The sequence below is a fragment of the Vespa crabro genome, chromosome 17 (assembly GCF_910589235.1).
Source record: "Vespa crabro chromosome 17, iyVesCrab1.2, whole genome shotgun sequence".
Lineage (NCBI taxonomy): Eukaryota > Metazoa > Arthropoda > Insecta > Hymenoptera > Vespidae > Vespa > Vespa crabro.
In genome coordinates, this window is record NC_060971.1 from 4,694,196 (window position 1) to 4,715,967 (window position 21,772).

General features: G+C 32.3%; 1 protein-coding gene across 2 annotated transcripts; it reads left to right on the forward strand.

Moving 5' to 3' along the window:
• Positions 1–1,757: 1,757 nt before the first annotated feature.
• Positions 1,758–19,974, forward strand: LOC124430055 (chorion peroxidase). 2 transcript variants are annotated; one of them, XM_046976079.1, is made up of 17 exons: positions 1,758–2,530; positions 5,626–5,823; positions 9,226–9,305; positions 9,645–9,738; positions 9,896–10,087; positions 10,221–10,417; positions 11,108–11,360; positions 12,099–12,244; positions 12,724–12,965; positions 13,066–13,198; positions 13,296–13,423; positions 13,532–13,641; positions 13,723–13,815; positions 13,965–14,134; positions 14,227–14,335; positions 14,583–14,673; positions 17,694–19,974. In XM_046976079.1, the coding sequence occupies exons 1-17, from the start codon at positions 2,520–2,522 to the stop codon at positions 19,746–19,748; spliced, it is 4,302 nt and encodes a 1,433-aa protein (XP_046832035.1). In that variant the 5' UTR covers positions 1,758–2,519; the 3' UTR covers positions 19,749–19,974. The 2 variants fall into 2 exon arrangements, with proteins under 2 accessions (XP_046832035.1, XP_046832036.1); XM_046976080.1 differs by lacking the exon at positions 17,694–19,974 and adding an exon at positions 16,385–16,634 and having other exon boundaries at positions 1,763–2,530.
• The last annotated feature ends 1,798 nt before the right edge of the window (positions 19,975–21,772 follow it).

Sequence of the window (21,772 nt, forward strand, 5' to 3'; positions counted from 1 at the left end):
AGCTCGTTTAACGAGGCTATACTTTTTAAATGAATGACTTGGCACGCCGACCATGGACACCTTCGAGATAAATGGATCGATATTGGGCAATAGATCTCCATAGCTCGAGGCATCCATTTCGTTGATTTGAGTTTGATCGATAGATTAACTAAATCGTGTAGGTGATATACAAGATATTTATCCGTGATCTATGTGTTTAGAAAGTTTTTATTTAATTCATTTCGAACGTTCGTGAGTCAGTCAAAAAAAAAGAAAGAAAAAAAAGAGAAAAAAAAGGAAGAAGAAAAAAGAAAAGAAAAGAAAGTAATCGGACTCGTTGTAAGATTAACTATTTTTTTTTTTTTTCCTTTTTTCTCTCTTCCCTTCTTCTTCTTCTTCTTCTTCTTCCTCCTCCTCCTTCTCCTTTTCTTATAGATATAACATCCCTTTGTATTTTATTCCTTATTGCAATATTCTTCAAGAATATCCCCGTGAGAAAGATAACAAATGATAACACATCCATTCACACCCTTTCACTCTAATTTGCGTTTCTATCCGCCTAAAACGTCTTTAGAAAGTAATGCGAGTTGCTTTCACTTTCGATTACTTCACTTTTTTTCAGATTTATTTATTTTCTTTTTTTCTTTTTCTTGTTCTTTTTTTTTTTCCTTTTCCTTCCCCTTTGGTTTCCATAAGTTTTTAGGACTTTAAAAGGTCTGCCGAGATTCGTCAACAATCGATTGTCTCTCGAATCGAGGGCAGCGGTCGTGTGACGCTCGTTTAGAGAAAGGAAAGTAAAACGTGAACGGTAGCTACGCCTCCTCCCTTCTACTATGACCGTCTTCTTCTTCTTCTTCTTCTTCTTCTTCCTTCTCCTTATCCTTCCTCATCTCTTTTTATTCTTTATTCATAATCGATTCCATTCTCATTTCATAAAAATATATAATATGTATATATATATATATATATATATATATATATATATACGCGCAGGAACTTTCTATAGAAAATTTTCATTCGATCTAACAAAGATAAATCGTAAAATTAATTAGTGAATTACTCATTGTTATCCTATTATCCTATTATTCACCTCACATACATCTAATTATACGAATTCAAAAGCAAACGTACCATAAAGTATCGGAAAAAGAAAAGGAAGAAAGAAAAGAGGAAAGGAAAGGAAAGGAAAGGAAAAGGAAAAGAAATTAAAAAAAAAAATGTACATCATTCCTGTTTAATGTCGGAACATTAAACGAGCCTTTACCAACCGTGACTGGTACCAGGTTTTCGGTTCATGTTATGTTAAAACAAGCAACTACATGAGGAGGATTTATGTACAAGATGTACGTTTCTCCTACTTAACGACAAGGGGAGATGGGATAGGGGAAGGGGTTGGAGGTTAAGGTGGGAGAGTGAGAGGGGGGTGGGGGTTAGAACGAGTCCGTAGACATTGTACCTCCTACCTTCACAAAATCTCGTCCAATTCGAGAACGAGACAAACGGAGAATGTACTTTTTGGGGGAGCATGAACCAATGTTTTAAAGAAGAAACAAATAATAATAATAATAATAATAATAATAATAATAATAATAATAATAATAATAAAGACAATGATAATAATAAGAACACTCGTACAAGTAAGTTGTTTGGGAATAAATAACAAAACTCATGGGGGAAGGGGGAGGGGGAGGGGGAGGAGGGGATTGGATCTATCGATATCATCGCCGTTATTAGCTTCGCGTATGTAACTGAGGGCACCGTTCGGGTTTTAGCTTGAAGTAAAACGTGTGTCGGTCAGTAAATCGTCGACCGCCGGAGTGAAAGACGGAGAGTAAAGGTACCACAAGAGACACCATCGCTAGAGCTATTCATTCCATCGCGAGAATCGAACTGGAGCTAGCCGAAAGGAAGCAAAAGTAGAGGTGGACGACGTTATTCCAACAATCCAAACGCATTGCCGAGTACGCGTTGCTTAAGCACTTACAAAGAATTATTCGTTCCCAAAGAAGTGTTCACGCTGAGCAGAGGAACGAATTAAACACGCGTGTGTTATCATCGTTATCTATCACCGGAAGTGATTGTTATTACTGTTACTGTTATAGTTGTTATTATTATTATTATTATTATTATTATTATTATTATTGTACTTTTTCTTTTCTTTTTTCTTTTTTTTTTTTTTTTTATCTTCCTCCTGTTCTCTTTTTCTTTTTCTCTTTTTCCCTTCTCTTGTTTCGTTCCGTTTACGTTTCGTTTTGTTCGATTTAAAACGGACTCTCCCGGAAAACAAAAGTCTCCTCGACTTCCTTTCATCCCTCTTTTCGATTTTGTCATTTTTCTTTTGTCTACATTCTTTTTTCCCTTTCCCTTTCTTGTTTTTTTCTTTCTTTCTGTCTTTCTGTCTGCTCTCTCTCTCTCTTTCTCTTTTTATCTTCGTCTCCCTTCTCTCCCTTTCTTTCATCCTCACGTCCACCCTTTTTGGTTTTGTCAACTCAACGTTGGTTTCGTGAAAACGTACGGATCGCGTGTGACCAGGCAGCGCGATGCTCGAAGGGTGAGTTTTTTGACACGTCCTTTGATATTTTTTTATAGCTTTTTTATGATTTTTTTGTTTTTCTTTTTCTTCTTTCTCTCTCTCTCTCTCTCTCGATTGAAATGATAACCACTTCGAAAAAATAGTTTCAACGTGCTCGACCGATAAACAAATTTTTAAATTAGACGAAAGTTAAATAATCATCGAAAGTGAGGAAGAAAGAAAGGAAGAAAGAAAGAAAAAAAAATATATGTATCTACGTAATTTTAATTAAGGAGATCGACATTCATTTCGTCGGATCTCACGAAACCTCGTTTGATCTCTATCACGCGAGTTGCACGTTAACCTCGTTGACTACTACGCAAAGTGAAAGGAGAATCCGTTATGCATCGCATCGAGAAAGTAATCCTCAATTTTATTCCGCTATGGACGGTCTCTTATCTTAACGGTTTAGTAAATTTTTTGCAAATTTTCCGCAATATACATTGTTAAGTGACAATGTATATCTGTCGCTCATCTCCAAACTGAGAGAGGACAGAATTTTAAACAGTAAAACAATTAAACGACCTCTCCAACCGTAAAATAATAATAATAATAACAATAATAATAATAATAATAATAATAATAATAATAATAATAATAATAATAATAATCATTATAATAATAAAAATAATAATAATAATAATTATAATAATTATAATAATAATAAAAAAAAACATAAAATTAAATCAAATCAAATAACGATAGATAAAGTTCAATAAAAATTGTTAATGGCGTTAATGGTGTTAACGTTAATGATAGATATTATATTATACAGGTTGTTTCAAAAATAAATCGTCGAACTTTAAAGAAACCTGATTCTGTTCGTTGTAAGGACGAAAAAAAAAAAAAAAAAAAATCATAAACGTGAGGAAGACCCCCGAAACACTTTTTTTTCACTCGTAAATCTTTTCTGTTTTCTTCTTTCTTTTTTTTTTTTTATTGTTTTTTCTTTCTATTGCATTAAAGAGATCTTAGAAAGAGAAACGTTTAAAATTATTGCAACATATCGTTTATCATCGAAAGAAATTTTCACGAAATGATATTTTTCCGCATTAATGCGTCAAACGTCTCAAAGCGATGCATTGTAAAAAATGTTGTTCATAACTTCGAAAATGGAAGAAGCATTTACCGTGATCCATATTTATGGACTTGATCTTTTTCTTCCTTCTGTTTTTTTTCTTTTTTTTTTGTTTAATTCTTACTGTCAATAGAATAATATAATGGCGATTAAAGTTTCAACGAACAATTTCTGAAACGTCCTGTATATAATATAATGAAATAATTGAGATAAAATTTTAAATTATCGAGACTATCGAGAGCATAGATGGAAAAAGGTGAGTTTCACACGGAAGGTCCAGCTTATAGATAGATATCCTAGCATTATGTCATAATCCGCGAACACGTAAAATAATTCGCGGTAACGACCAATAGGGGAAGGGACTTTCGCAATTCCATTACGATGCGCACACCCTTATGTAACGAGGAAGTGATTCTTGCTGCATCGTCCGTACAATTCAACCTCACATCCAACGGCTAACTTGCAAAATTATTTATTTTATCGTGTCATTATTAAAGAATTACAAGGATGAATTATCTCGATCATTTTAGAACCGAGAATGATTTCGACAAGTGTAATTGCCTTGATGAATAATATGTTTTCACTTTATTCCTCTATCTCGTTTCGATTAAGGATTTAATGTAATTAATTTGGAAAGAAAGAAAAAAAGAACCCGACAAAAATCTCTTTTTTGCTTTTTTTTTTTCTTTTTCTTTTTTTCTTTTTTCATTTTTCTTCATTTTTTGCTAGATGAAAATCAGTCTCTATTCTTTAATCACTTATTTTTTTTCTTTTTTTTTTTTTTTTTTAATTACCCGTGACTTTGAAATCCTTTCACCGGTTAAAAAAGAAAGAAGAAGAAAAAGAAAATAAGAAAGAAAGAGAGAATAGAAGGAACATACGGAGTTTCTAATAATTATTAAAAAATAAGGAATAAAAAGAAGAGAAGATGTTAAACGACTGTATAGGAAAATAAGTAGCGTTATTAGTTGAGAGTGAGAGAGAGAGAGAGAGCTCTTAATCACTGTCCGCCCACACTCGACATTTGCTTTGAATTAAAAGATGTTACAACGAGATAGTCGACGAAAGCTCGACGACGGCTTTGACGTTTAACCCGCAACGATAGTTTCTCGAACGTGTAACCACCGAGGCGATCGAGACAAATTAATACTTTCATAATTCCTTTAACGAGTTGCGGTTCGTTCAAATCAAACCGAATCTGTCGAACTTCATCTGATACTTTATTTTAATAGTAATAGAAATGCAATTTGATCTAATTTAAACGAAATACAATATTTTATAATATTACGAATAATTATATTACTAAATAGATTATTAAATAGATCAATCATATCGTATTGATCGAACAATTATAAATTTTGTCAATATAGATATATTACAATGCTATATTAATATTAATATTAATTTTATTAACGAAATTATATTGATATTAATATTATTAACAAAATGTTCTTTTGTAAGGAACATTTTAACGAACAGCACGTTTAAAAGGAAAATAAATTATTCATGCATAGTTGAGAAAAAAAAAAAAAAAAAAAAAAATCGGTGAAAGCTTCGCTTATCGTACAAAAAGCATCGGTTTTCGAATCCTTCTCGCTTTCTTACGATTTCCGATTTCTCGCATTTCGACGTGATCGGAATAACGCTTGAATTCGTTGCGATTCGTTACGAGTTACAATTTAAATTGTTTTCACATTGATAGAAATGAATCGATCGAACGAAACGCATGATTGACGTCGATTGGATAGATCCTCGGAAGTATATAATATTATATTTCCTATATCGAGGGATTATATAAAATTTATATATTTATCGTTAAAGGAAATCTATCATGGATGTTTTTACTTCTAAATGTAAGAATAACGTGTAGAAACATACACACAGACACACAGAGACACACACACACACACATACACGTATACACAAAAAGAAAAAAAAAAAGGAAAAGATCCAAACGAAATTCTATTTGACCAATCTTTAATTTGTTATTTTACAGATTCGCGATAGCGCGGAGCACGATAATAGGAATCGTGGCGTTACTGATCGGATTTAACAGCCATGATCATGCATGCGAAGGATTGCAATATCAACCGGTTGAGATTTATGGAAACGCCGAGGAATGTGCTTTGATCCTAGATGGTCCTGGCAGGACTAGCGTTTTCGATTACACTTATAATTTACTTCGAGGAAATTTGTAAGTATTTTCTCTCTTTCTCTCTCTCTATCTATCTATCTTTCTATCTATCTATCTTATTAATGTTTTATTTAAATAAACATAATTACGATATTCTATATATAAAAGAGGAAACGATCGAGTTCCGTTATGACTAAGTAAATGAAACATAAGGCCAACTTTTACTTTCACTCGAGTATGCTTATATGTATGAATATATATATATATATTTATAGTCAATCATCGATAACGTATGAACAAAATATATGTGTTTGACCTTTTGACATAAACTTTCGTTGACACTAGGTATGATAATTCTAATGAGTAGAAATTAAATGAAAATAAAAAGAAAAGAAAAATAAATGATAAATAAAAGAGAATAAATAAATAAATAAACAAAAAGGAAGAACGTAGCTTACGAAAACATAGCTGAGAATAATTTGATTGAAGTATTTTTTTTTCAAGAGAAATTTTAGAAATTCGAACGAATTCGAATAAAAAAGAATTACATATATACATTACATATATATATATATATATATATGTGTGTGTGTGTGTGTGTGTGTATAGAAACGTGCCATGGTTCACCTTTTCCATTTCTGTCTTACGTACTCGGACACGATCGCTGAGGTATCTCCTGCTGTCCCGTGGAGTTTACTTGCATAAACGAGCATACATACGTACATACATACATACAGACATATATACGTACGCGCGAATGCATTACGACAGCGGTCAGAATTACGTAAAGGGAATTCTCAAAAATTATGTGCGTCTTATTGCGATACGGTACTCGGTACCAAATGAAAGAGAGAATAAGAAGTTTTTAACGGGTCCGTTCTTCTTTTTTAAGGGTGTTCACGCAAAAGAGAAACGAGTTTCTTGTCATCATTTTATTGTCCTATCTTTCAGGTTCCTTCTTTTTTATTTTCTTTCTTTTTTCTTTCTCGCTTTTCTCCTTTTTTTTTTTTTTCTTTTTTTTTTTTTATGTTACGAAAGTTCGAGCGAAAGGGTGCATAACGTTGAATGAGATCGTTCAAGGTCGAATTTATAATTGACAGTAGGAGCCATAATATATATACATATATATACATATACAAACGCACGCACGCACACGCGCACACACACACATAAATTAATCGTTTGTTGTTAGGTCAAAAATTTCTTTATAATATTTATCAAGTATTTCGAAATGAGGGGAGAATTGCATTGAAGAATGCATCGTTGAGATAGTTTTCCACGGGAAGAAAAAGGAAAGAAGAAAACGGAAAGAAGGAAAAAAAAGGAAAGGAAAAAAAAAGAGAAACGTATAATGACCTCCTTGATGTGATCGGATATGTCGATATATAATAGTTGTTATCGCGTAAAATGCGATAACTATGGGAGCATTGTACGTTTATTCCTGACATTTTCTTTGCCCCTTTGATTCAATGTAGTACTGCGGTATGAACGCACTTTTAACGAGTACTTTCTAGACAATCTAGACGAGATTGCATTCGGCATTGCCGAGAAGGACGCGAACTCGGAATTCCATTCCGCGATGGTAATGTGCTTTCGCGTGTTAGGATCAACAATTCCTTCGTCTCATTCTTACAACTATTTTTTTCGTTTTCGAAAAAGAAAAAAGAAAAAGAGAGAAAAAACGAGCTCGTTGGAATAACGCGATGGACAGATAGATATATCGTAAAAGTGAAAAAGAAAAAAAAACAAAAATAATAATAATAATAATAATAATAATAATAATAATAATAATAATAATCGTTAACAGCCACTGTGTTGGAAAAGAGGAAACAAACAAATTATACAACGTAAGAAACGAACGTTTACCGCGATGAAATGGAAAAAAAGAAAAAGTAAGAGTAAAATGGATATTATTAATGTTTTACTATGTTGGGAAAAATTGCAACAAATAAAATAATATATTGACGTTTGGATAAATAATATATAAGAAACATGGTGGGTGAAGTTAATATATACTTTATCTAGGTTACTCCGCCATGCGTGAACGTTTTCAAATCGCGCGCACTCTTATGCAACGAAAGGCGAACAAACTAGCTCTGAACATTCTATTACCAATAATCATTTCATTTTTATTAATACGATAAAATCATTATATTATTTTCGCAAAACTATTTTCTCTTTATAATCATTCTTTTTTCTTTCTTCTTCTTCTTTTTGTTTTTTTTTTTTTTCTTTTTTTGCAACATCCTACGAAAGAAAATAAAAAAGCTATTTTCTTTGATAGATAAAAGAGAAAAAGAGAGTATAATAAAATAACAAAAGCTTTCCCATTTATTTATAAAATAGAAACAATGATAATAGAATGATTTTCTATGTGATATACAATACCAACAACAATAATAATAATAATAATAATAATAGTAGTAGTAGATATAGTATATGTGCGCGTATGCAAAAATAATGTAGGATGAAAGTGAGTCATACCTTGGAGCGGTGTGTCCGAGGTCCGTCGTAACGCGGAAGAAATGGCTTCTAACGTAAGATAATAAATAAATAAAGAAAATAAAAGATCAGAAAGTAAATGGTGTTGGGATATAATATAGTGGCCAGTGGGTCAACCTTCGATGGTAAAAGCCACGGGCAGCACGTCAATGCCAGTATATTTCGTATCTAGGAGAAACAGGATATATGAGTCAATTCTCAGGATACTCTGCGAAATATATAGTCTCGAGTTACCTAGATACAGAATATCTCTCGAAATGTAAGCTTTCGTACGTGGATTTTATATACCATAGAATATAATATATACATACATATATACATATACATGTATATATATATATATATATATATATATATATATATGTATTATATATAAGTATATTTTTCTATACTAATATACTTTCAAATCGTTAATGCATTCTTCCCTTTCTAATTTCCTTGCATTATTATAGATATTTTCTATTCTTAAATTCGTAGAAAAAGAAAAAGGGAAAGAAAAGAAAAAAGAAGAAGGAAAAAAGAAAAAAAAGAATGAAACAATGTGTTTGCCTGCCTGTTTACTTGCTTGCTAGCTTGCTTGCATCTTCTTCAATTCCTACCGGTAACAACTTACTACCTTCTTTATACAGGTTTTATAAACGCGTTTCTAAATGCACGGTTTTCAAGAGAGATAGAAATAGATGTAAACTAGGCTAGAACGCGTTAGGTAATTAAGCCGGAGAGAAGGGAAGCTGTAAATAATACTCTAGGAGTCAAAGATCGTAGTCTCTCGCGCCTTCGTTTTACATCCTCGCTGAGTTCTTCTTCTTCTTCTTTTCTTTTTCTTTTTTCTTCCTTTTTTTTTCTTTCTCTTTTGCTTTTTTTTCCCTCTATTTCTCACTCTCTCTCTCTCTCTCTCTCTCTCTCTCTCTCTTTCTCTCGTCTTTAGTTTTCTATTATTATTAAGTTTCTCTTTCGCAGTCCACCTACTGCAGGATCGCAGACCTGTATCACCTACGATGCCGTTAATCATGCCTATATCGAGGCGAGGAAACGCATCAGTAAGTAAGACGATTATTATCGTCATCATTCTCTGTTATAGAATCGTTCAATCCAAGTCAAGTTTTTTTCTTCGATATACAATTGAAACCGTTTATTTCATGTTCCATCATGCTGCGTTGGTTAATCGGCCATAGTATATTATTCATACACCGATTCCCGAGTATAATTGCTTTCGTTGCTCCCTTCGACGATTAGTCAAACAATTGTGTAATTTTATTTGCAAACGTATAAATTCTTTTTTTTTTTTTTTTTTTTTTTTTTTTCTTTATAACGAAAAGAGGAATAATTATCATCCGTATCAATTCTGATTCTAATCTTTTCTATTTTTTATTTAATAGACGTCGCAAAGCCTAAACACGAAATATGGAGACCCGAGGATCTGGCTACGGTCGGTGAACTCTTACTTGACATATCAACTAATTTAGCTCAAATGTAAGTACAAGAAACACGTTCTTCGATAAAGCCTTGTAAAATATCAATGAATAACTTTCGAATGACAAAAAGCACACACACACGAATACACGTGCGTGACAAATATTAAACCTAAGAGTTACCAAACGATTTCTAAACTTATCATTTGATTGAACAGATACGGCCTGACATTTGAGGATATTGAGAAAAATCTTCCATTGATCGATACATCGAAAACATTGATACGCGAGATATGTCCCGCTTTTCTAAGCAACGTCGAATGTCGACCGGGAAAATATCGAAGATACGATGGGCTATGTACAAATTTACAAAATCCAACATGGGGTTCAACTTTGTCGCCATTCACAAGGTGAACATAAAAAAATAATAATAATAATAATAATAATAATAATATCGAATATAATTATCTACGATGTTTCTTTTCAACATTTTATCTTATCGATATCTAATCTTCTTTTTTTTTTTATCTTTTCTTTCTTTAGATTAATGCCACCACGATTTTCCGATGGTATATCAGCACCTAGGATAGCCGTAAGTGGACGAGAATTACCATTGTCCAGAATAGTATCTCGTACGATGCATCCAGATGAGGGATATCACGATCATGCTGGTACTGTCATGGTGATAGCCTGGGGCCAATTCATGGATCATGATTACACGCTTACTGGAACGCCCTTAGGTAATATATTTTTATACTTTCGAAAGAAATACATTTCTCTTTATATATGTGTATATATATATATACATTGTATATATGTATGTATTTTAAAAAAGAAAGTGACTTGAATAATTTTATCGATCAATCTCTTGTTAAAACGATGACAATGATGATCTAAAATATCGCGAATCTAATCTACAAAATTTATCTAAGAATGTTGCCCTAGATACTTAATTAGAATAAAAATTAAACGTTAGAAAGTAAATACAATTCTTGATTACCGAATATCAGACCGATAAGAATATTACATAAATATATATGTATATGTATATATGTATATACACGTTGTGCTCCAATTAGATGTTGAGAAGTTATGTTAGGTCTAAGTGTGTAGCAACTTGTAGATTTTAAACCCTTTCCATTTTGAATATATTATTTGCCTTATATCGAAAGGAGAATAACTACGAGAGAAAGCGAACGATCACAGCGGCAAGATTATTCCAACGAGGTGTAATCGTTATTACTGTTTCCATGAAATCCATTTTTTCTAAAAAGAAAAATAAAGTCAACTCTTGTCTTTCACTTTTGCACAAGCTCGCATTGAAGTATCCGAGGAAAATGATTAAAAAAAAAAAAGAAAATAAAATGAACGTTAAATGAACGTTAACGTTACGTTAGAATTGAATTCAATGAAATTGAAACATTTTCTAGATCCTCTAAATCGTAATGATCCGGAAGAATGTTGTTCTCGTCCACCGCATTTAAAGAATCCATATTGCAACGAGATACGTATACCAGAGGACGATTACTTCTACAGATTGTTTAACGTTCGATGCATGGACTTTGTACGAGCGTTTCCTGCAGTTCGACCAGGATGTCGTCTTGGATCACGTATACCTTTCAATTTGTTAACCGGAGTTTTGGATGGAAATACCGTTTACGGTATTACGGAGAATTTTTCTAGGTAATTTACAAACGATTAAATTTATTAATTAATTAAATATTTCTCCCAATTGAAAATTTTCATTTCATCATTTAAAAAATTATTATATCCATTTAGAATATATGCATATAAATATATTCTTTGGGATATCGAACGAAATTCAAAGGATCTTACAATATCGCGAGTCGAATAAACAAAATCAAAGAGGAATCGATGATTAATCTGCGAATCCAGATTGCCCTTGTCGAGTTTGTACACTTTAAACCAATTTATGGATAGGTTACGTTCATATATGTATATATATACATGTATACATATATGTACGTATGTATGTATGTATGTATATATATATATATATATATATCAAATCAAGTTTATTTAGCCTGCATACGTATGTACCTACATTCGTTACATCATATTCAGGACAATAAATCAGCATTACGTCGTTCTATATTTTCTAACGTTGGTATTAGAGACATTAGACCATTCCCCAGACTTTCTATCAGCAGACTCACATCATAGGATCCACTGTTGCACAATCTATGATCCGGACTTTGTTGATCCCATGCAATCACGTGCTCGAAATTCTAACTTCTCTAAACACGAATTACATTGATTCCCTTTCACGAAATTATATTAATATAAATAGAATTGTGCCGTTTCTTTTTTTTTTGTTGTTGTTGTTCTTCTTCTTTTTTTAATTATTCGTTATAATCTCTTTTCTTTCCTTTTTCCCTTCTTCCTTTTCGTCCCATTTAGAAAACTCCGAAGCGGTTATGGCGGATTGTTAAGAATGAATCCAGTTTTTAATGAGTACGGATTGAAAGATCTATTGCCATTGAAATTAGATATACCAGACGAAGGATGCACTCGTCCGAACAAATCGATGTACTGTTTCGAAGCAGGTAAGATTTGTTTTCGTTGATAACAATGGGGGAAAAAAAAAAAAAAAACAAAAAAAATAGAAAAATTTCCGAGTTAATTAATTAAATTTAACGTTGCATCGACCATCAATTACGATCTAGAAATGATGTAATTGAATTGTTTTCTTTCACACGGACTAACTTACGCTCTCCTTGATCTATGATTAGGAAAGGTATGACGTGGGAAAGTATTATGGAAAATGATTTACAATCGGAGTCACTTTCCATAACAATAAAACTTACGCGGTGCTTTAATGGAAAGTTCTCAAGAGCTCTCCTTGGAATTATTCTGAATATCTTTTATGAATCTCGATAAATATACATATTTAAAAATAATTCTCATGATTTTACAAAATATTACTTGCAACTGTAACATCGTTAAAAGTTTCGTTTAATTAAGATTCGATTCAATTCGATTCGATTTGATTTGATTTGATTTGATCTTTTTGTTTGAATCTTAGGTGAAATTCGAGTTAACGAGCAGTTGGTATTAACGTGTATGCATACGTTGGTAGCAAGGGAACACAACAGGATTGCTAAAATACTCACTCGTATTAATCCTCATTGGGATGACGAGACATTATTCCAGGAATCAAGACGCATAGTCATCGCTGAAATCCAACATATCACTTATAATGAATTCCTCCCGATTCTTTTGGGAAAAGACGTTATGGAGAAGTTTGGACTTCTTCTTGAGAAAAATGTAAGATGATATTTTTTCGAAAGAAAGAAAGAAATAAATAAATAATGATCGATTGGTATTTCAATAATATTTTACAAAAATAAATCGATAACATTTGTAGGTATATTGGGATGGATACGATCCAACAGTAAATCCTGGTGTTATCGATGCATTCGCCGCTGCTGCATTTAGATTTGGACATTCCTTGCTACCAACTGCGGTCGAACGTTGGAGCAAAGCTCATAAATTTATTGGTAAATAAATCTTGCGATAATATTTATAATATCAATAAGAATTTTTAAAATTACGATTGTGTATTTATTTATTTTTTTTTTTCTTTTTTTTTTAAAGCTTCGAAAAGATTATCAGATCTAATTAGAAGACCGTACGATCTATATCGCGCTGGAGTTTTGGACGAATACTTTATGGGATTAATGAATCAAGTTGCCCAAGCTATGGACGATTCGATAACACAAGAAGTAACAACGTGTTGATTATTATAATTCACATTAACATCAATAATAAGAATAAAAATGATCAGGGATTGATTGTCTGTTAAAAACTTTTCCAATGATAATATTTTCCAGGTGACAAATCATTTGTTCAAAAAGGTTGGTGCTAAGTTCGGAATGGATTTGGTATCATTCAATATGCAACGTGGAAGAGAATTTGGTATACCGAGTTACATGGACTTCCGGTTAGTTCATACAATTCAACTTTCTATGTCATTCGATCCAACGATATTAAAATGATAAATAATAATGTTATATCATTTTAGAAAATATTGTGGATTACCCGAGGCTAAGACCTTCGACGAATTGTTCGGATCCATGCCAAACGAGACTATTGGACGATATAGCTCCATTTTCGAGTGAGTATAGAAGAACAAAAAGAAAAAAAAAAAAAAGAAAAAAATAAATAAAAAAAATTTTTTTTTTCTTTTTTCTTTTCAAATTAAAAAAGAAAAAAGTTTCATTCGCAATGAATGCATCGATAAATGTGATATCAATATTCAAACAGACATCCAGCGGACGTAGATCTGTGGTCCGGTGGTGTATCAGAGCGACCACTTCCGGGTAGTATGCTTGGTCCAACCTTTGCCTGTGTAATCGCTACGCAATTTAGCCATTCACGACGTGGTGACAGGTTTTGGTACGAATTACCGAACCAACCATCGTCCTTCACTCTCGGTAAGATCCTTTCGAATCCTCTCGAGAGTTTCTTGTTCGACAAGGCCATATTACAATTATATTAATGGTCGTTCTCGCTTTCACTTTTCTAGATCAACTCAATGAAATTCGTAAAACGAAACTTGCTAAAATGATATGCGACAACACAGACCTAATAGACACCATACAAATATATCCAATGGTTCTGCCTGATCATGAAATGTAAGTTTGCCATCTTTTTCTTTCTTCCTTTCTTTTTTTTTCTTTCTTTCTTTCTTTTCTTTTTTTCTTTTTATACTTTCTCTTTTTTCTTTCTTTTTACCTCCGCAAATAATACGAAACGTAATTAAAAATAAGTATTACATATGTTAGTTTTAAATTCGTTCGAAATTCTATCTGTTATACATTATTAATCGATTAAAATTTTCTTACGAAACTAAGAGCAATTTTAACGATGTATTATTAATAGCAATCCACGAGTACCATGCCGTAGTGGTGTATTACCAAGTATAGACCTGAGCAAATGGGCCGAGTTTCCAACGAGCCATTCAACGCAATATGTGAGTAATCTAGCGCGACAGTACGGGCCTTTTGGGAAGTAAGAAAAGGGCCTCATCCACGTTCCATCCTAGAAAATATTAATAAACAATCAGAAAAAAAGAGAAAAAAAAACAACAACAACAACAACAACAAATATATATATATAATATATACACCGGGATACTACATACTTATCACCACTACCACTACCACTACCACCACCACCACTACCACCACCACCACCATCACCACCACCACCACCACCACGTAGCATGCCTCACGAGCAAGGACATCCTAATCCAAGACACATCGCCTAGGCATGCACGCAGAAAATAAAACAAGCAAGCAAGCAAGCAAGCAAGCAACAACAACAACAACAACAACAACAACAACAACAACAACAACAACAACAACAATAACAACTACAACAACAACAACAACAACAATTAAAGCAACAACAACAACAACAACAAAACGTAATAGACTTAAGACAATCGTCATAAACGTCGTCTAGTAAAAATAGGTATAATATTGCACTGCCCGCCTCTCCCCGCCGCTCACCACCCACTGGCCCACCCCCTATCCCCGTTCCTCTTGCATAAATTTTCACATCTATCACGCATATCGAATTTTTTTTCTTCTTTTCTTTATGGTTTTGTTTTGTTTTATTTTTGCACTTGTATGCAGCCATAATCACGTTTGTAGTTTATTCATTAGAAATGAATAAGGAGGAATGAAAGTGATAACCTTTTTTTTTTTTTATTTTGCCATTTTTCTGTCTTTCCTATTTTCTCTCCTCGAGAAAATTAAGAAAGATCTTGAAGGAAGGTAAATTAATTTATTAGAATCGATAAACGACAAAAGAATAATTAATTTTGCTGCATGGTAGATGATACGTATAACAGAGGAAAAAGCTTTTCATTAGTTCTTCATACATAACTTATAAGTTCATTCAATTAAATGTTAGAGAGAAATAGAGAAAGGGAGAGAGAGAGAGAGAGAGAGAGAGAGAGAGAGAACTAATTTAATGTATTTTATATTACGTATTAAACGGCGAATCGAGAGTGACAGTAAAATCAAAATTTATCGTTAATATTAATTGCCGTATGCAATTTAGAGTTTAGCGAGTTTTTTCTTTTCTTCTTTTTTTTCTTTTTTTTCTTAGATCCTGTTGAGGTCGAAGACTTAATTTGCATGGTGCATAGCGAACATAGTACCTATATCACATATATTAATTACACATACACAGACGCGCACACATATACGACTCTAAATAATATATATAAATAGAATTCTGTATTTATCTTTATACACTTCAATCATCTCACAGTTTGAAATTTAGTTTGAAATAGAAATCAATTTATCCATTAATAATATATTACGCACGTTTTCACGCCGTTATTGTTATGCACATTGATTGGACTAAAACTTTATTGATTTGATTCACTTTGATAAATGAAACAAAAAATATTCACATACTTATACACACATACACACATATACCCATACGTACATTTTACACGTATATACACATCCATCCATCCATCCATTTATCCATTCATCTATCCATCCATCCATCCATCCATTCATCTATCCATCCATCCATCCATCCATCCATCCTAATCGTCCATTGTCCTTGATTTTCCCGTCGCCATTTATTTTGCGCAGCACCACCACCGTCGTCGGCACACAAGCTACAAATGTAAAAAAGAAAAAACTATTGTACTGTAGCGTTTGGTGGAGGAACGTTTGCTTGACGTGCCGGGACGTCCGGCGAATGCGGACACGGTACGGGACCACTACGAGAAACAGGACGCTTTGCGAATCTTCTTTGAGAGTATTAATGGCATTGCTTCGTATCTGGGCATCACGAGAAAGTAATGCGCGCGCGCACAAGCACACCAGAGACGGGCCCATCTACTGATAATCATTTCGCAAAAAGAAAAAGAAAAAGAAAAAGAAAATGAAAATGAAAGAGAAAGATGAAAGAGTAAAGGAAGAAAAGTAAAAGAGGGAAAGAAAAGAAAGGAAAAAAAAGAAAGGAGCAACGGCAAAAGAAAGAGAGGAAAAAGTCATACAATCGATATAAACTATCCAACTAGCAAGTATAAACTATCCAAGTGCACTTGTTTTGTCCCTTTTTTTTTCTTTTCTTCTTCTTTTCTTTTGCTTTTTCTTTTTTTTTTTTTTTGATTTTTTTTGTTTTAAAACACTCGTGTAAATTAGATTTACGTAGAGCATACATCTTAAAGTGAGTTAATAAAATGAATCTTCGACTGTATATAACATACATACGTAAATATAATTACATATTTTTTTATATATATATATATGTATATATATATATATATACATATGTACATATATATATATATATATATATATCTCAATCTTACTCGATGTCACAAACCCTAATGTCGAATTAATTACAATGAAAATAATTATTATTCATTTGCCGTGCCAAATGAAGCGCGAATATGTGCGTTTAGCACTTGACTATAAGTTCTTCTTTTTTTTTTTTTTTCCTTAGCCGTTTAAGGTATTATATATCGTAAAATGCATTATGTAAATAACGCCCTTGCAGTGGCTCAGAAAGGATTGCAAAGAATATTGAGATTAACACGTGAAAAAGAAATTGTAAGAATAAAATGAAAAACGAAAACAAAAAGAAAAATAAGGGAAAAAAAAAAAAGTCAAATCGTTTCTGCGCCACTGCATTGTAGAACCCTCCCCCACCCCCTCCCATTGTAGTTGTTGATTATATATTAACTATACATCTACATATATATATATATATATACATATACATATACATAAACATATACATATACATATACATATACTTTGTACATATTAACGAGCATCAAGAAATAAAGTCACTTTGATAATAGTGCCATTAAAATGAAAGGAATACGCTTTTTAATCCTTATTTAATCTATTATCCTGTATTATTGCAGAGAATTTTTTTGCACCGTAGACTTGGTTTGCAATAATTTTTTAACAATGACATTATTTAATACGTCAAACTCGTCAATTTCAGCGTCGACAATCTCGCGAACCTAATCGAGATGTGATACATTTTCTACCTAAACCTTATCAAAGATTATTCGAATTCAATTCGAAAAAGAAAAACCTTGGGAAAAAAGACGAAAATGTTAATAAATATAAATCCGTATTATGGACGAGAATCGTACGAACGGTAACGACGATCGACGTCTTATCAAAGAGCATAGAAAATGATACGATATTCGATAAAGATTTTAAACGTGTTCCCGTAATCGATGGCGTCATCGATTTTAACAGGATCATCGAGAAAATTCGTGAAAAAAATAAAAGGATTAATACACTGAAGAATAAACGATTCTCGAGAGAAATAAATGGTAAAAGTATTACGGGTAAACGATTCAAACGTTCCACATTAGGTCTGAATAATAATACTAATAATAATAATAATAATAATAATAATAATAATAATAATAATAATAATAAAAATTCGTCGTACGTAAACATGGAAAATATTCATAACAATTTGAAACTCTATCGACATCCTAAATTCACTCAGGAGGATGAAAAATCAAAGAATATCGATACGAGTATAAACGTTAATAATGATTTTTACAAACGCATATGGGAGATAATTAACAGTTCACGTCCAAGTTTTAAAATCGTGGTACCGTCTACGAGAACATTGAGAGAAACGCAGAAAGATATTTTCAAGGATGAACAAGTAGCATTGTCCAGTTCAGAAATCGAGGATTTAAATCTTCCTTATAACGAGACTGGGTCTTTGAACGAGAAAAAGAAGTCATTTACCGATGTACCTTTCGACGAGAAAAGACCTTCAGAGGAAGAGGAGGATGAGTTTGATAAGTATGTTAAAGTAATTGATACGAAACACGTCGGCAATCGTTCAACATTTGATCCATCGTTCAAATCGAAGAATAAAATGCTTCATAACGATCACAAAGTTATCTCTAATATTAACGATGAATCATCATCGTATATTGATTCTAATCGAAATGGATATTCTTCAAACGAGAATATAATATCGTTTGATACCTCGAAAGAACCTAAAAATGAGAGCAAAAAGGATATCGTTAATTATTCTCCTTCCGTGCCAATAGAAAAATTTGTGGAAAATAACAAATCTACAATCGATTACAATCTATACAATATCCCTTATGTCGAGGTACCCGATTACACGGACGAAAGGGAAGAAAGTTTAGACGAGGAGGATCGTCTACGTGCTAAATCACAAAATTCAAATTCTAAGAATTTATCGATTGACTCTATTGACCGAGCGATGATAATAATAAATACTACGTCCGATCAGGCGTATTCAGTGGGGAAAAAAAATGAAACGATTGACAAACATGATAATCAATCGCCACGATCAATGGCTACGAAGAACATTAAATCATTCGAATTTTCTGATCCTTCGAAGAACGATATGATTAATCGTGAAAAAACGAAAATGAATGAGAATAATGTTCAAAGTTCCGAGTCCGAAGTTAAAAATAAGTCGAATGATGACTTTGCCCTATCCGATATCGATTTTGATATAAACGAATATAGAAAGCCATTCGATTTGGATGACTTTTTAAAAAACGAACCATTTTTTCATGAACTCAAAAATAACAATAACAATAAACGAAACAGTAAGGAACCATCGTCGGATAATAATAAAAATAATTATTCCTTTATGTCGAAAAATGCAAATAACAACGACGAGGATCCTTCCGAGGATACGAAGGAATATATTGGAATAAACGACGACATGTTAAGCGAAGAAAAAGATTTTCTCGATCGTTATTTTACCAAGGACGTTGTCGACAAATTAAAAGCGAATTCGGACGAGGAAATTCTCATGGAAAACAAAAGGAAAGATATGGAAGAAAATAAGAAGAGGAACTTAAAAACGTTGTCATCAATTCTTCAGAAAAAGGATCGAATTTCAAGATTCGACGAGGAAGTGAATAAGGATATCGAGGACGGTGTAAAAAAAGCTCCCTCCTTTTATAAGAATTATTGGTCTCTGGAGTACAAGTTGCCTGGTACGAAGGATATAAAAAGAGACGAAGAAAATATGAATTAGAAAGATTTGTGAAAAGGTATACGCGCCGATCAATTTATACTCCTATTAAATTATCTACAAACAAAATTGACTAATACACATATATATATATATAAATATATAAATATATAAATATATAAATATATAATATTACACTCTTACTATATTATATTATATTTTTTTATATATATGAGCCATTGATTTTGAAAGTGAGGCGAGTCCATTATTTTTTGTATTCCTTTTTTACTTTTCCCTTTTCTTTTTTTTTTTTTTTTTTTTTTTACAAAAATAAAAACATAAATTTTATGTTAATTCGTAATAAGAATTAGAATTAATTTCTTTTTCATTCAAACAAAATCTATCTGTCTAATTTTCAAAATCAATGGCTCGTATATAAATTTCTTCTCTTTTATCACTATAATTAATAATTATTAACAAGGCAATGATTGATAATGATAAATTTCTCACGAATTCGTTTAACTATTTCACTCGTTATCTTTTCGCACACAAAGTCTGTTATACATATATATACGTGTGTATGTTTGTATACGTATAAATAATAAATGTTAAATAAAATCAATATTATATCAACTCTACGACATAGTTAGAGATTTAAAAATGTAATTTTATTTCAATCACGAAGCTTAATCAGTAGCGACTAAAATCGACGATGGTTTTTTTGACTTAACAGAAAAAAAAAAAAAAAAAAGAAAAAAAAGAAGAAAAAAAAAGGAAATAAAAAAGGATAAAAAAAATAAATAAATAAAATAAACGACAAACGAAAGATACTTTTAGAATATCTTAATAATTAAATAAACAAGGGTATGTTGGGGAATTACATCAGGATGACTCAGGATGAGTCGAGAGTGCAGGAAATGAAAGAAATGAAATAGAAAGAAAGATAAAGAGATAGAGAGATAGAGAAATAGAGAAATAGAGAAGATAGATAGATAGATAGATAGATAGAGAGAGAGAGAGAGAGAGAGTGAGTGAGAGAATGAGAGAGAGAGAGAGAGAGAGAGAGGAAGAGGAAGAGAGAAAGAGAAATAGAGAGAGAGAGAGAGAGTATAAGAAGGAGTCGATGAACGACGTATGAACGAAGTAAGGTAAAGCAGCATGGTTTCCCCCGTATACGAGGGGTGAATTTAGTGACTCTACGGATATATAAAGTCTCCCGACGAACTCTCCTCGGTGTCATTCGTCTGGTTTTAACAATTATAGCGGCTTCGTCGTCCCGTCCTTATAAAAGGAACGAATCAGGCAAGTACGACTTTCCGATTTGTCTCTCTTTGTCTTCTTAACTCTTGCGCGTCCTTACCGATCATTTCGAAAAAAAAAAAAAAAAAAAAAGAAAAAAAAAAGAAAAGAAGGAAAAGAAAAAAATAAAAAAAAAAAAAAAAAAAAAAAAAAAAAAAAAAACAGAATTCTCTTCGAGTGCTGTTGCAGAAAAAAAAAAAAAAAAAAAAAAGAAAAAATAATAAAAAGAGAGAAACAGAAGTGCCCATATTTATAACTTCGGTACGTTCACAGTTTGTCCAATAAGGAAAACGCGGAAGAGACAGATTCCGGTTATAAATGTCATCTATATATACACATATACATATACATAAAAATGCATATATACATACATACATACATACATACATACATACATACATATATATATAAATACATATACACACACAAAGTGAGTAACCAATGTGAGTGTAATAAATATACACTGATAAGTATTAGTGTTATATATGCATTAGTGCACACGCGCGCATTGTCCGAGCAAATTAAAATAGTCAGACAGAAGAGCCTTCAGTTCTTCAGATAGTCAGGATAATACAGGTTCAATTTATATTCAGCGGTAACTGGAAGTTTCTAGGGGAAGGAGGGAGGGAGGGAGGGAGGGAGGGTGGGTGGGAGAGGGGGCGGAGGAGGGGAATAAAAAAAAATAAAAAAGAAGAGAAAAAAAGACCCGACAGTTTTTTTAACTACTACTGCATTCTACGATTTACAATTGTGTTCATATCAAGGCAAATCTCATAATTACATCAACG